Below are 13,134 nucleotides of genomic sequence, written 5' to 3'. Positions count from 1 at the left end.
TCCCATCAGCAATCTATTCAATGTCTTTTTGCTCCATAACCTTGGCAATATTTGAAATTATCAGTCTCTATTGTTCTCCAATTCAAAAGATTCTAATGTATTGTCCTCATAGAACCATGACATGTGAAACCTGGAGGACCCTTAGAGATTCCCTAGTTCTATGTCCTCATTTAAGAATGGGTAACCTAAAAGGTCCTGATCCGATCATGGGTTGGGGAAGGTCATGGGGCAGCAATCTCGAGTCCATGGTCCTTTGCCATGAACCAGTATTTGAATCCAGCTCCCAGAACTTCCAAGGCAAAGCTCTTTGCTCTTCATCAGAGGTTTTAAAACTGGTGTCCCATAGGCCAGATGAGGCCACAGTTTTTGTTTGGTCTTCACTACTCTTTAATTAGCTGGCAACATTTAAATATCAAGAGTGTTCTCACATTAAAAACCAGAATTTCCCTCCCTGTAAGGAAATCAGATTTGAAAACATTGGGTGGTCAGTCCCACTGTGCAACCTCTGGCTGACACTGAGTACTGCTTCTGCCTTGCTGGCCATGTGGATTCCACCGGGCTCACCCTACTCAGTCCACCTTGCCATGTAGGTAGGTTGTCTGCCTGCTCCTGTGTGCCATTGAGTTTGCAGCCCTTCCTTTACAAAATATTGCCTCTGTTTCACCACACCATTGGCTCCTAGAATGCCAGGGCAGAAGAATCTTCTAAGATCACTGCCCGCAGTAGCCTCATTTCCAGACAGAAAAGTGAAGTCCTCTCATGGTAACTTTTTCTCAGTCTTATTCCCCAAGTAAGCCTGTAGTGTTTATGCCAAGAGCATATTTTCCCTTCATTTTCAAGTGTTGACTGTGCTGTCTTCTTTTGTTGTCCCCATCTGAGCAGCCCAGAATGATTTATAAACAACCTGCCTGTTATTATCTCCACTTCCACATGGCTTAATTGCAGCTAAGTAGCAGACTACGGGAGTTCATGCCAAGAGTCAAGGGGCAGAACCAGGAGAGGAGCCTTTGTCAGTCTGTTAACCATTGGCTTTCTCTGTTCTGGTTTGAGTACTGCCTGCTTATCCTCTCTTATACATGATGGGCATCCATTTGAACTGACGGAGGTGGGGGGAGCATGGCATCTGAGGAAGGTAGATGGGGAGGTATATGGGTTAGGTAGATCCATATGTGATCTACCTGCAAGCAGAACATGTAATTTGTTTTCCTTATTATGTTATTTTAAATTGACTGTCCTTGACTGGTATTACATCCTTCCCCCAATTTTTTTTTTTTTTTTTTTTGAAGCTAGAGGTTTTTATTTTGTTTTGTTTTCCTTGCTTTGATTTGTGTTTTTGTGTTTCAGAAATGACAGGGCTGTGTCAGTGAGTTATTTGGGAGGGGCAATTGGGGTAATGTTTATCATTTTTGGACAGTGTGTTCATGTGACCCTTTCCAACCAGCAGGAAAGCAAAGGAAAGAGAGGAACTTTGGGGGACAGATTTGCATTGGAATTCTGTCCAAGCTGAGTGTCATAGGGCAAGCAGTTTAAACTCTCTTTGTCACAGTCTCTTCTTAAAAATGGGAATAATAACATCACCACAAGGTGTTACTGTTAGGTTGCAATAAGATGATGCAGATAAAACAGCGTGGCCATTCCTGGAATGCTTTACTCCCTTTCCCCTATTTCTTCCTGTTTTTGAGAAAGCAAGCCATGGGCAGACAGGTGATTTGATAAAACAAGGATGTTTCACTCCCCAAAGTGTGTTTTGTGAGACACAAGTCCTAAGAAATGCCCCATGAAAGAAAGGTAATCAGAGTTGGGAAAATGATGTGCATTTTAGCCCCTTCAAGAAAAATCACATTGTGCATTAGCATATCCAAGGTTCTGAGAAATCCTGCAGCAAAGAAAGTTGATTGATCTCATTAACTGTCATCCATGCTCAGTTGGCCGTGGAACCATTGTATCAAGTAACTCATAACAACATTCTACAGAAACTGTGGGGAACCCTAGTCTAATTAAGAACCCGGCCATGACCAGAGAGTATTTTCCTTTTATAGCCAAAAGAGTCAGAGCAGAGAAAACACTTTTGCATGGAGTTTCACAGTTTCCAAAACATTTTCTCATACTTTTGCCTTTCTGTGCTATCGACACACCGAGTTCCTTCCTGTCCCTGGACCTTTGTACTCTACCTGGGACTCTTTCTGCCTCAAACCTTTGAAAAATGGCTTATCCCTTCATTTCATCTAGGTCTTTAGTTCAGATGTCCCCTCCTCAGGGAGGCTTCCCCTGAACCCTTTAGGTACAGTCTCCTGCCTCACCTCTCCCCCGACAAGAGCCATTCTCTATGATTTTACCTAGTTTTAGTGCTTTACTATAGGCATCAGTATCTGGAGTACTTTTCTTGGACACATGCCTTACCTCCTCAAATACACAGGCCTGGATGACAGAAAGCCTACCTCTTCTTTCCTATATCCCCAGTATTTAAACCAATACCTGATACAGAGTAAGGCATCTGGTCAATGTCTGTTGAATGGGTGAAGGAGTGACTTCACACTTCGCCTAGTTGAAAGTTGTTTTAAGTTGCTAAGCTGCCTAAAGCAGATACCATAAAATAGGTTGGCTTTAATGATGGGAATTTAATAGCTTATAACCTTACAGTTTTGAGTCCATGAGAATGTCCAAATTATGGCATCATCAAGACTGTGCATTCTCCCCAAAACCAGCTGCCAATGATCCTAGACTCCTCTGTCATATGGCAAGGCACATGGCAGCATCTGCTGGTCTCTCCCTTCTCTTCTGAGTTTTGTTGCTTTCAGCATCTGGCTTCTGTACTTTTTTCTTTCTCTTTGTCTGAATTTCATTTTCTTATAAAGGCCTCCAGTGAGAGGATTAAGATCCACCCTGGGCCATGCCTTAACTGAAGTAACCTATCCAAAAGTCCTATTTAAAATAGGTTGACACCCACAGAAATTAATTAGCTTTAGGAACATGATTTTCTGGGGTATGTACAGTTTCAAACCACCACACTAATCCTGAGAGATAAATCATATTATTACTCCCTCTTTATAGATGAGGAGTCTGAGGCTCAGGGTGTTGTTAGAGAACTTTCCACAGTGAAACAACTGATAAATGGCACAGTTGGGTATGGTATCTGAGTTTGTTGGACTGCTAAACACTGTGCTCTTTTCATTCAAGGAAATCAAGTTTTTCAGCTGATCTTTTTGCTGTGAAGAGCATTAATATGCAAGACCATTAGGGGATGACCCATAGTCAGAGAAGCAAGTCACCTTTCCAAGGGCTTTGCTGGGTCATAATAAAATGAGCCAGGGGACTTCTGGGAGTGCAGAGTGAGAGAGGCCAAATGGTAAGGCAGAGGGCGGCAGATCAGCTTGGAAGCTGATGGCTTTCAGAGTAAAACTACTTGAAGTGGAAAAATGTGGCTCTTTCTCCCGGTGCTCACACAACGTGAATACATGCATTGTTTGGTGGCAAAGCCCTCTCATTGACTCTAGAGTTACAGTATCTTTCAGGCCTCCACATGGCCAAATGCTGAGGCTGTCGGGATGGTGGGTGGAGAATCAGAATATCTCAAGATATGTTACTTAATGCCTGGCAAATCAGAAGGGGGTGGTGAAGAGTGCAAAACCCACATCAGTGCCCATCTGAAGACCCAAATTAAACACTTGCCCTTTTCTGGGTGTTTTAAAAAATGAATGTGTTTCTGATATATGCTGGAGGCACTTAACTCTTCATCTCCTCCCTGCCCCACCCTTTATTTCTCACCATGCTTTTGAGCATGGGGTAAAGCATATGGAGAAGTAACCAGCTTTCACTAAATTCCATCGGAAGGTATCCTGAAACTGATATCAAGACAGAAAAAGGGAATTCCTTCTTAAGCCCATTGGGCTACCAATTGTTCCCAAATCTAGACAACCCTGCTGTGTGCATAATGCATGCCAGGTCTTGGGTTAGACACAATCAGAGATGCAAAAGTTATAGAAAACTGTCACCTAGAAGTTTTCAGGGTCAGGAATCCACCTCTCAGCTTCTACAACATGCTCAAGAATGATTGCAAGACACTGCCACCATTTGTTTATTGCTCTTTAGGAAACTTCTATGTGAGGCATTTTTATTGACATTGCAAAGTGTGCAAAGATGAAACAGGCATTGTCTCTACCCTCAAGGAAGTTCTTGCCCAGGAGCATGGGGTGAGGTTAACAATGACGACTTTGGAGTCACACACCTGGGTGAGAATTACAGCTCTGCCACTAACTAGCCGTGCAAACTTAAACAAGTTAATCATGCTGAGTCCCAATTTTTTCCAACTGTAAAATGAGTAACACTTAGCTCATGTGGTTATTGTGAGGATGGAGTGAGCTCATGCATATAAGTAATCAATGAGTAGTAACTAATGTTACCAAATGACTGGGTAACATTCATCCAAGCACAGGGATCACATGTTGTTTCTCTTCCCATCCCTAAGGATTAGCAAACATTCTAGCACCCAGGTCTTGTGTTTTTAATATGCAACACTTGAAACAACATCCTTAGAGAGAGGAGGGTAGAGTGTCACCTGGCTGCCCAAGGAAATGCGTCCTATAGAAATTTACCTATAGCTCAGACTGGAAGTTTGGGCAGAATTCAAATTGGCAGAGAGGTAGGAACAGGAGCTGCAGCAAGCAGCCAGGCATGGTCTCGTTCCCAACAGTTCACAAATCATTTTTCTGTGTATAAAGGACTTCCATATTCATCATCTCAATTGAGTTCAAAAGTACCCTGAAGCTCAGAGACCTGACATGTTGCCCAGGCTCACAAAGCTTCTAGGTAATAGAGCTGAGATTTATTTTTAACATCAGCTACTCTTTATTGAGCACTTGATACGAGACAGAATTCTACCATATGTTTTTTCTGAACTTATTTAGAAGTGTACTTTATAAAATACAAAAAGGCTTTCACTCATCTTAATGCCTGGCAGAGAGGAAGTGCAATAAATACTCACTGTTATCATCATGATCCTCCTTTCAGAAGTGGCGAAACTGAGACTCTAAAAGAATTGAAGTGGCAGGATTTGAATCCTCATTTGTTTGTCTCCCTAACTTTTGCTCTTAATGATAAACTTTAACCACTGTCTCCAGAGCCTTCTTCACCTTAGCCAGTACCCCTTCCACTCCTGAGTCTCAGCCCCCTGAAATTTTGGTGAGGGAGACCCTGAGCTGTCATTTGCCAGCTGGAGTGCAGTTGTCCTGCTGAGAAAACTCCCACTCACCCTCTTGTTTCTTCCCTCCCCAGCTGTGTGCACTTTGCATGTAAAGCCACTGACTGCCCAGAGTTGGCTGTGGAGAACGCCTCTCTCAACTGCTCCAGCAGTGACCGCTACCACGGTGCCCAGTGTACTGTGAGCTGCCAAGCAGGTTATGTACTTCAGATACAGCGGGATGATGAGCTGATCAAGAGCAAGGTATGTGCAGGTACTCAGCTCAGAGCCCCTCTCCAGCCAAGGCAAGGCTGCTGGGGTGTTGATCCTGCTTTCTGCTGAATCTCAGCACTTAGAATTGTGCTACCAGATGCTAGGTACTCAGTAAATATTTGTTGAATGAATGAGTGAATAATGAACCTGCACTTTCTAAGACAATGGTTCCTGGGCAGAGCAGTGTCAGACAACATGTATCAGAGTCCTTGTGTAGGTTGCAAATCTGGAAGACCCTGGGTGAGCACTAAGGAATGAAACACAATCAGAACTTTGCCACAATTGAATGAGCTGCTTTTGGAAGAGGTGAGCCCTCTGTCAGTGAAGTGATCATTCATGCATTCATTCATTCATTCATTTTAAAGCAGTTGTTCACTGTGAACCAGATACTGTAGTAGAGCCAGATCACTAAGATAAACCTAGTTCTGCATCCTAAAGAGAAAAGTGGCTGGGTGGGGTTGAGAGAGGGGAAACACGTAATGATCAATGACTTCACAGTGTAGTAAACACAATAAAGGAAGTGTATGATATTGTGGAAGTATAGGGGAGTTAAAGGAAAGCTCCCTGTCAGAAGTGACAGGAAAACTGAAAATTAAGTAAATAGGTACAGGAGTTTGAGCTGGAATGGGAGAGGGAGGGAAGCAGTATGTGTTTCGGGGCACAGGCAGGAACAGTAGCTAGAAGCCTACTGGTGAGAAAGGGTGTGCCACAATCAGAGAATCTTCTGTTCTTGAACATGCCCAAGACTTGTGGCTGGAGCAGCAAGCAGGGACCACTTGGGCAGGACACCCTTCAGCTTGGTTGGGGAGTTCAGGGTTTTTATTTTAAAGGCAAAAAAGGCTATGGAAGGAAGTGTTTTGGCCAGATCACAGTTGACCAAGTTTCTTCTGACTGCCAACCTGGTAGAGTATTGTAGGCCAGAAGCAAGACTGGCAGCAAGAAACCCCTCAGGAGGTCTTGGAAGAGGGGATGTGTCCTGTGGAGGAGACTGGCACTGAGAGGACTTGAGAGTTGTAGCTGGATGATGCTTCGGCTAGAGGTTGCTGCAGGGTCTCAGGTTGAGCACAGGGGAGGGGGTCAAGGTGGCAGCTAGGGATCCTTCCAGCCCTGAGATTTTAAGATTCCAGGGCTCTGTGGCTAGAGGCAGCCTTGTCTGTGGCTCAGTCAGTGAACTTGGCCTTCATGCTCCCAAGCATATGAAGCACCTTCCCAGTTGCTGGGAATGCCTGTTTGTACAGAGCTTCTGGGCTTACATAGATTTCCATTTGGAAGCTGTGGGGCCCTCAATAGCTCATCTTGGATACTTACTTCTGGTGTCAGACACAGCATGTCTGAACTCCTGTGGGAAAGTTAGGCTGCTTTGGCAGTGAGGGTCCTCTACTCCCTTGATGGATGCTTAAGATGGGAAAATGCCCTTTGCCTTTAAAATCTGGGATCCTCATTTGGCATCCCTAATCCCCTGGGATTTGGTGGCCTCCTTGAATGGATATCTCCAGGCTGCATAGTGTGACCTCACCCTTCCACCTGTGCAGCCCTATCTAGCATTTTCTAGTTTGGTTCACACCCCTATCTATCTTTTCACTTTTTCCTTCTTCATACCTACCTCTCTCAACTACTGTATCATTAAATCTCAGAGTAGGGAGTGGCTCTTAGAGCAATCCTTGGGTTTAATCTATTCACTTTACTGAGAGAACTCAACCAAGGAAAGGCTCTCTTCTGTCCACAGTCTCAAAGCACAGAGGACAAAACATCCAGGTCTCCTAAATCCCAGGGCAATGCCCTTACTATGGCATTACAAGAGGCATTCTGTAACTCCTCCAGAGCTAAAAGAAGATACAAAGATCGAATCCAAGTGTCCTACAGTAGCCCCTTGTTTTAGAGTCTGTTTCATGAATGAAGTCATCTCACCCTACAAGGTGCCTCGGTCTCAGGATTCTTAATATTCTTATCAGCACAATGAAAGCTGGAAGACTCTAGAAGCAGCAGAAGAGAGCATAACCTTTGGTTTCAACTCCCACTTAGCCTCTCTCCAGATGCACAACTTGGGGTAATCACTCAATGTCTCTGAGTTTCAGTTTCCACATCAGTAAAATGGGAGTCAAAAATACCTGATTCATATAGTTTTGGGAATTATTAAAATGAGCTAAAGCTAAACACTAAGCAGTGGCCCTTGATGCTCTGACGAGTCTGTGAGCTGCCACCTCAGGGAGAAGAGCATTTCCCCTTATCCGAGCATTTCCTCTTCACTTTGCCCATCTGCCTTTCAGATTGGACCCAGCGTCACAGTGACCTGCACTGAGGGCAAATGGAGCAAGCAGGTGGTGTGTGAGCCAGTAGACTGTGGAGTACCAGACCAGCACCACGTCTACGCCGCCTCCTTCTCCTGCCTCGATGGCACCACATTTGGCAGAAAGTGCTCCTTCCAGTGCAATCACCCTTCGCAGTTGAAAGGTACCTCAAGCCCTGGGCTAGGCTTTGGGCTGCTTCCAGGCCTTCCTCTGAGTACCAAAAAGCCTGGGTTGGATGGGGCTCTATGTGTGCTCCTGATTTCTTCCCACCAATTGTATTTAACTGTTTTGCTGTGAGCTAAGAAAAAGTAGAGTGTGTATATATGACAGCAAAATCTCCCTCACAGACCTTTGAAAATCTTGCAAAAACAGAAAAAAGAAAGACAGAAATAGGGAGACAAGGGAAATTGAAAGAGAATAATCTTTGGACCTGATGGATCTCCTTCACTGGGTATGATTAGGGCCTCATAAGCCTGAAAGGTAAGTGTTATTGATCCTCTTTTCATGGAGGAAGAAACTGAGGCTCAAAGAGTTTAAAGAGCTTGTCCAATGTTACACTATTAGTAAGTGGTGAAGCCCACATTGGAATGCAAGTCTATCTTTCTTCAAAGCCAACTGCTACTCCTTAAGAAGGGGTAGCTGGGAGAAAGGAGTAGATATGGACTGGAAACATTTACACCAGTAAATGTGTTGAGGTGAATCATTGTCTAGTCTTTTGGAGAAGAGATCAAGTTTTGGAAATGAGTGAAAGCTGGCCTGCCTGGGTATATTAGAATGTCAGACTGGAAGGGCACTTAGAGCTTCTCAAGACTAATTGGATCACTGGAAAGATGGGGAAATTAGGTGCAGCAAGAAGAAGGAACTTGCACAAAATCACATAGCAAGTTAGTGGCATGATTGGGATAAGTGCTCCTGACTTCTGGTCGAGTATTAGATTTTGACATTATACATCATTCTCAGAAATGTCAGGATCCAGGATCCTCTCCTTTGCTTGGTTTATCAGGGGCTGTCTATGAGACATCCAAATTAATATCTCACTTGAGCATGAAGGATCGTTCTATAGGGTGAGCATGAATGGTTTTCTGGGGGCAGGTAGGAGGAAGTCTGTGAATTTCCCTAAACTTAGGTGTAATATTGTGATGCATGAGTTTAGGGCAATTTGGGAATTGGAGAAGTCAATAGTTTCATCAAATTTTCAAAGGGATACATGACTCCAAAAGGTTAGAAACCACATACAAGCCTGTGAGTCCTTGGGAGAAGTGGCTATGTCTAATCCCTTTTCACATTGCTATCAGTGAGCATGGGACATGGCATATAAAATAGGTTCAATAAAATGTATTGACTAACAGCTGGATGAATTGATGAAGCAGCACAGTCAATGTTTATTTTAAGAAATGAGTGAAAGACCCACCAATCTCACTAAACTGCTCCCAAATAAAGGCAGGAATCACATCTGGGATGCACCCCCAGGCTCCTTTCATTTATTAATGCAAAAACATTTGAATTAAAAAGCTGTAGACATTGCAATTGGGCTACTGTAAGGTATCGACTGGAGGAAGAGAACAGTGGAAATCACAAACCCTCCGAACTTTCAGGTTGTCCAAGTCCTTCCCTCAGCCCCATTTGCCCAGATGTGAAGTATATTAATAACTCCAGACTAGAAAATCACACTTCTCTCAATCAGAGGCCCTTGGGAAAGAGAGGTGTATAAATTAGCATTGATTATGCAGCCATTATTGTGGCTAATAATAATTCTTAATCAAAGTGATTCAGACCCTTCTGCCATTGTTTCTCTGCTGACTATGGTTGGTGGGAGTGGGAGGGAGGTGACCCCTGCTGTGGAGACAAGGTCCCGGGAGGACCATCATTTTGGTAGTTGGTGTTCCAAACCTTGTTCTTTCTTGGAGATCAAGATTGCCACCTTCACCCACTAAAACCAAATGGCATTTCCTACAGCTCGGTCCTCAGTTCTATCTGGTACTCTAATTCCAGGTTTGTGACATCTGCCTAGATCTGGGGGCAGCTGGGACTGAGCACAGGTTTTGTTAGCTGCCTCCTAAGCTTAACACCACCTCTCTTGCACCCCTCCTCAAGCCAGGTGGCAAAGAGATGATCAAAACAACTTTATTATTATAATTATAATTATTATTATTATTTTGTTTGCTCCCCTTTCCTCCTTTCCAGTCTTCCTTTTTCAATTCCCTGAAGCGTGGTTTAAACAAAAAGAACACTAGTTATGGAATCACACAGACTAGTGTCCCACTCCTACCTCTGCTCCTTACCAAATTTTTAAACTTAGATGAGCAATTTCATGTCTACAAGCCGCAATATCCTCATTTGTAAAGTAGGCTTATGAGTGTACACACTGAAGAGTCAGGTCGAGGTTTTATTTTTTTATTTTTTTAAAGATTCATTTTATTTCTTTCTCTGCCCTTCTCCCTCTCCCCTGCTTCCCTCCCCCTCCCCCCCACCCCATTGTCTGCTCTGTGTCCATTTGCTCATTCGCCGTGAGCTCTTCATTCTTCTGTGTCCACTTGTATTCTTGTCAGGTGGCACTGGGAATCTGTGTCTCTTTTTGTTGCATCATCTTGCTGCATCAGCTCTCTGTGTGTGCGGCACCACTCCTGGGCAGGCTACCCTGTTTTTTTGCGTGGGGCAGCTCTCTTTTTGGGACACATTCCTTGTGGGGGGGGCTCCCCTACATAGGGGACACTCCAGTGTGGCACGGCACTCCTTGCATACAGCAGCACTGCGTGTGGGCCAGCTCACCACATTGGCCAGGACGTCCAACCCTGGAACTCCTATATGATAAGTGGACACTTTATCAGTTGAGCGGCATCTGCTTCCCAGGTTGAGGTTTTAAAGAGATGGTGTACATAAAATTCCAGGACCCAAGTGCTTGGTAAATACTCAGGTTCTCTAAGGAATAGCCTTGTGAGGACCTGGACAATGGCTGATCTCTCAGCCTTGTTGCCCCATAAAGCCCTTGGTGCTGGGAAGTACAAAGTCCTCTGGGACCTATGGAGGTCAGTGTCCTCGGTAGAGCAACTGCTTCCCAGGACACGTGGTTGAGGGTACCCAGGAGCCCGATGTAACACAGGTGGTGCCACAAACCCACTTGCCCCTTTCATCCCTGGTGAAATTTTCTGGAATCTCCCAATTTTCACTTAAATCCCAAGCCCTCTTCAAGAGCTATGCCAAACCCTTGAGAGTCCACAGCCTTAGACTCATTTCTGCTATGGTTCTTTATCAAATCAGCACTGCAAGCAGAGGCAAAACCTATAAAAATGCACAAAGAGGAAAATCCCCTCAAATTTCAGAAAGGAAAACTTGAAAATCATCATCATAAGTGTGTAATTAAATGGCTAAAAGCACAACATTTCCTCTGTCACCTAGTCATCTATGCTGAGTGCATTTAATATTTACTGTGTAGTGGGGCTTCTAATGTAAGCATGTCCACATCTTGCAAAGGTCTTTAAAAGGACGTACTTGTTACTTCTGGGACTTGGTACTGCTCCTTCTTTCATGATTTTGCCCATTTTACCTCAGATTTAAAACTCAGTCTAGTTGTCAGTTTCTTTAAGATGCCCAAACCCATCAAGCATTTTGTGATTCCTTAGACTTGACTGAAGATAGGAGGAGGGCTGGAGTGGACATGGAAAGTGGCCACATCCTACAGTGCCCTGCCTTTTTTTTTTTTTTAAAGATTTATTTATTTTTATTTAATTCCCTCCCCTCCCCCGGTTGTCTGTTCTCTGTGTCTGTTTGCTGCGTCTTGTTTTTTGTCCGCTTCTGTTGTCGTCAGTGGCACGGGAAGTGTGGGCGGCGCCATTCCTGGGCAGGCTGCACTTTCTTTCGCCCTGAGCGGCTCTCCTTATGGGCGCACTCCTTGCGCATGGGGCTCCCCTACGCGGGGGACACCCCTGCGTGGCAGGGCACTCCTTGCGCGCATCAGCACTGTGCATGGGCCAGCTCCACACGGGTCAAGGAGGCCCGGGGTTTGAACCGTGGACCTCCCATGTGGTAGACGGACGCCCTAACCACTGGGCCAAGTGCGTTTCCCAGTGCCCAGCCTTTAACCCTCTGGCTTGCCCTGAATTCTCTTCCTCACCCCTCTCCTTCAATCTTTAGGATCCTTCTGCAACCTCCCTCCCTCTAGGAATTCCACATTCTCCATCCTTTCTCAGGTAGAGACCCTGTCCTTTTTCTCAGCAGCAGATAGCCTGGTCCTGGAGGGTTCGACTTTATCCCAGGGGTATTCATATGGGCATTTTCCCTGCAAAAATAGGATCACTCCCTGAGAGGAATCCTACTGTTCCCAAGCAAATACCATTTTATTTATCTTATTACTTAGCATTTTTGAGATATCAGGGTCTAGGGTGTAACTGGGTCCAGGGTGCTCAGATCACTACTGGGGAATTTGAGGGTCACAGTGGAAAAGGGACTTGTCCAAGATCACACAGCTGTTCTTGCAGGCCGCATTTAAGTGTTAATAATGGTAAGAACACAGAATAAGCATCAATTTCATCTTTCAAATCATTCATTCTATCTCCTTCACTACCTCCCCAGCCCATTCTGAATGATTGCCCATGCTTCAGGAATCAAACCTTTTATTACTTAAGGTTTCTTATTTGCTGCCTCACAAGCTTTTGGCCTTTTCTAAACCATATTACCCAACCCAGAACTCCCATCAAACCTTAGAATATTAGAGCTGGGAGAAGTCTAGAGGTCATCAAGTCTAAGCATTTCATTTTGCAAATAGGGAAACTCCAGGAGAGGAAAACATTTGCCCAAGGTCACATGTGAATTACCATCAGCACTGGGGCCAGAAGGCAGGGCTCCTGACACTAAGAAAGGTGTGAGGCATGCCATTCTCACCAGTCTGGTAAAATAGTCCATCTCGTGTCTGTCATTCATATTCTCCAGCCCCTCCCCACATAGCAGATATCCAACATTCCAAACTCCTTTCTCTTACTTCTATGGAAGGGTTCTCCACCAATTATCCTTGACTGTGACTGCATCTTAAAACATCTCCTTTCTTTGTGCCTAACATTTGGAACCATAAATGGGTCCCCTTGGTAAAAAAACTTGGAGATGAAGGACACCATTCTGTATATATCATGTCACTAGTCCTTGATTTCAGCCTACTCTGTTTGTTCAAACTGACTCTGAGATTTTCTCTAGCAACAACTCCTCTTTGGCTATGCCCATGGGTAAAACCTCAGTGGTGAGGTCAAGAAAGCACTTGGGAGTTAGACAAACCTGTATCACACCCCAATTCTAGCTTGAATATCTCACTTTCCTTCCCAGGGTCTCAGTCTTCTCACCTGTAAAATGGAGTACTGACACCTACAACATGGGTTACTGGGCGGATCAAGGACTTGTTCCTGTTTATTC

General features: G+C 44.5%; 1 protein-coding gene across 1 annotated transcript in view; it reads left to right on the top strand.

Moving 5' to 3' along the window:
* PAPPA (pappalysin 1) overlaps positions 1 to 13,134 on the top strand; it is a 245,348-nt gene that overhangs the window by 179,020 nt on the left and 53,194 nt on the right. Inside the window, exons 14-15 of the mRNA XM_058302490.2 lie at positions 5,272 to 5,440; positions 7,717 to 7,900. Coding sequence (XP_058158473.1) covers positions 5,272 to 5,440; positions 7,717 to 7,900 — 353 coding nt within the window. The remainder of the gene's footprint in view (positions 1 to 5,271; positions 5,441 to 7,716; positions 7,901 to 13,134) is intronic.

Source organism: Dasypus novemcinctus, chromosome 8 (assembly GCF_030445035.2).
Source record: "Dasypus novemcinctus isolate mDasNov1 chromosome 8, mDasNov1.1.hap2, whole genome shotgun sequence".
NCBI classification, from domain to species: domain Eukaryota; kingdom Metazoa; phylum Chordata; class Mammalia; order Cingulata; family Dasypodidae; genus Dasypus; species Dasypus novemcinctus.
This window is presented reverse-complemented; position numbering and strand designations above follow the sequence as displayed.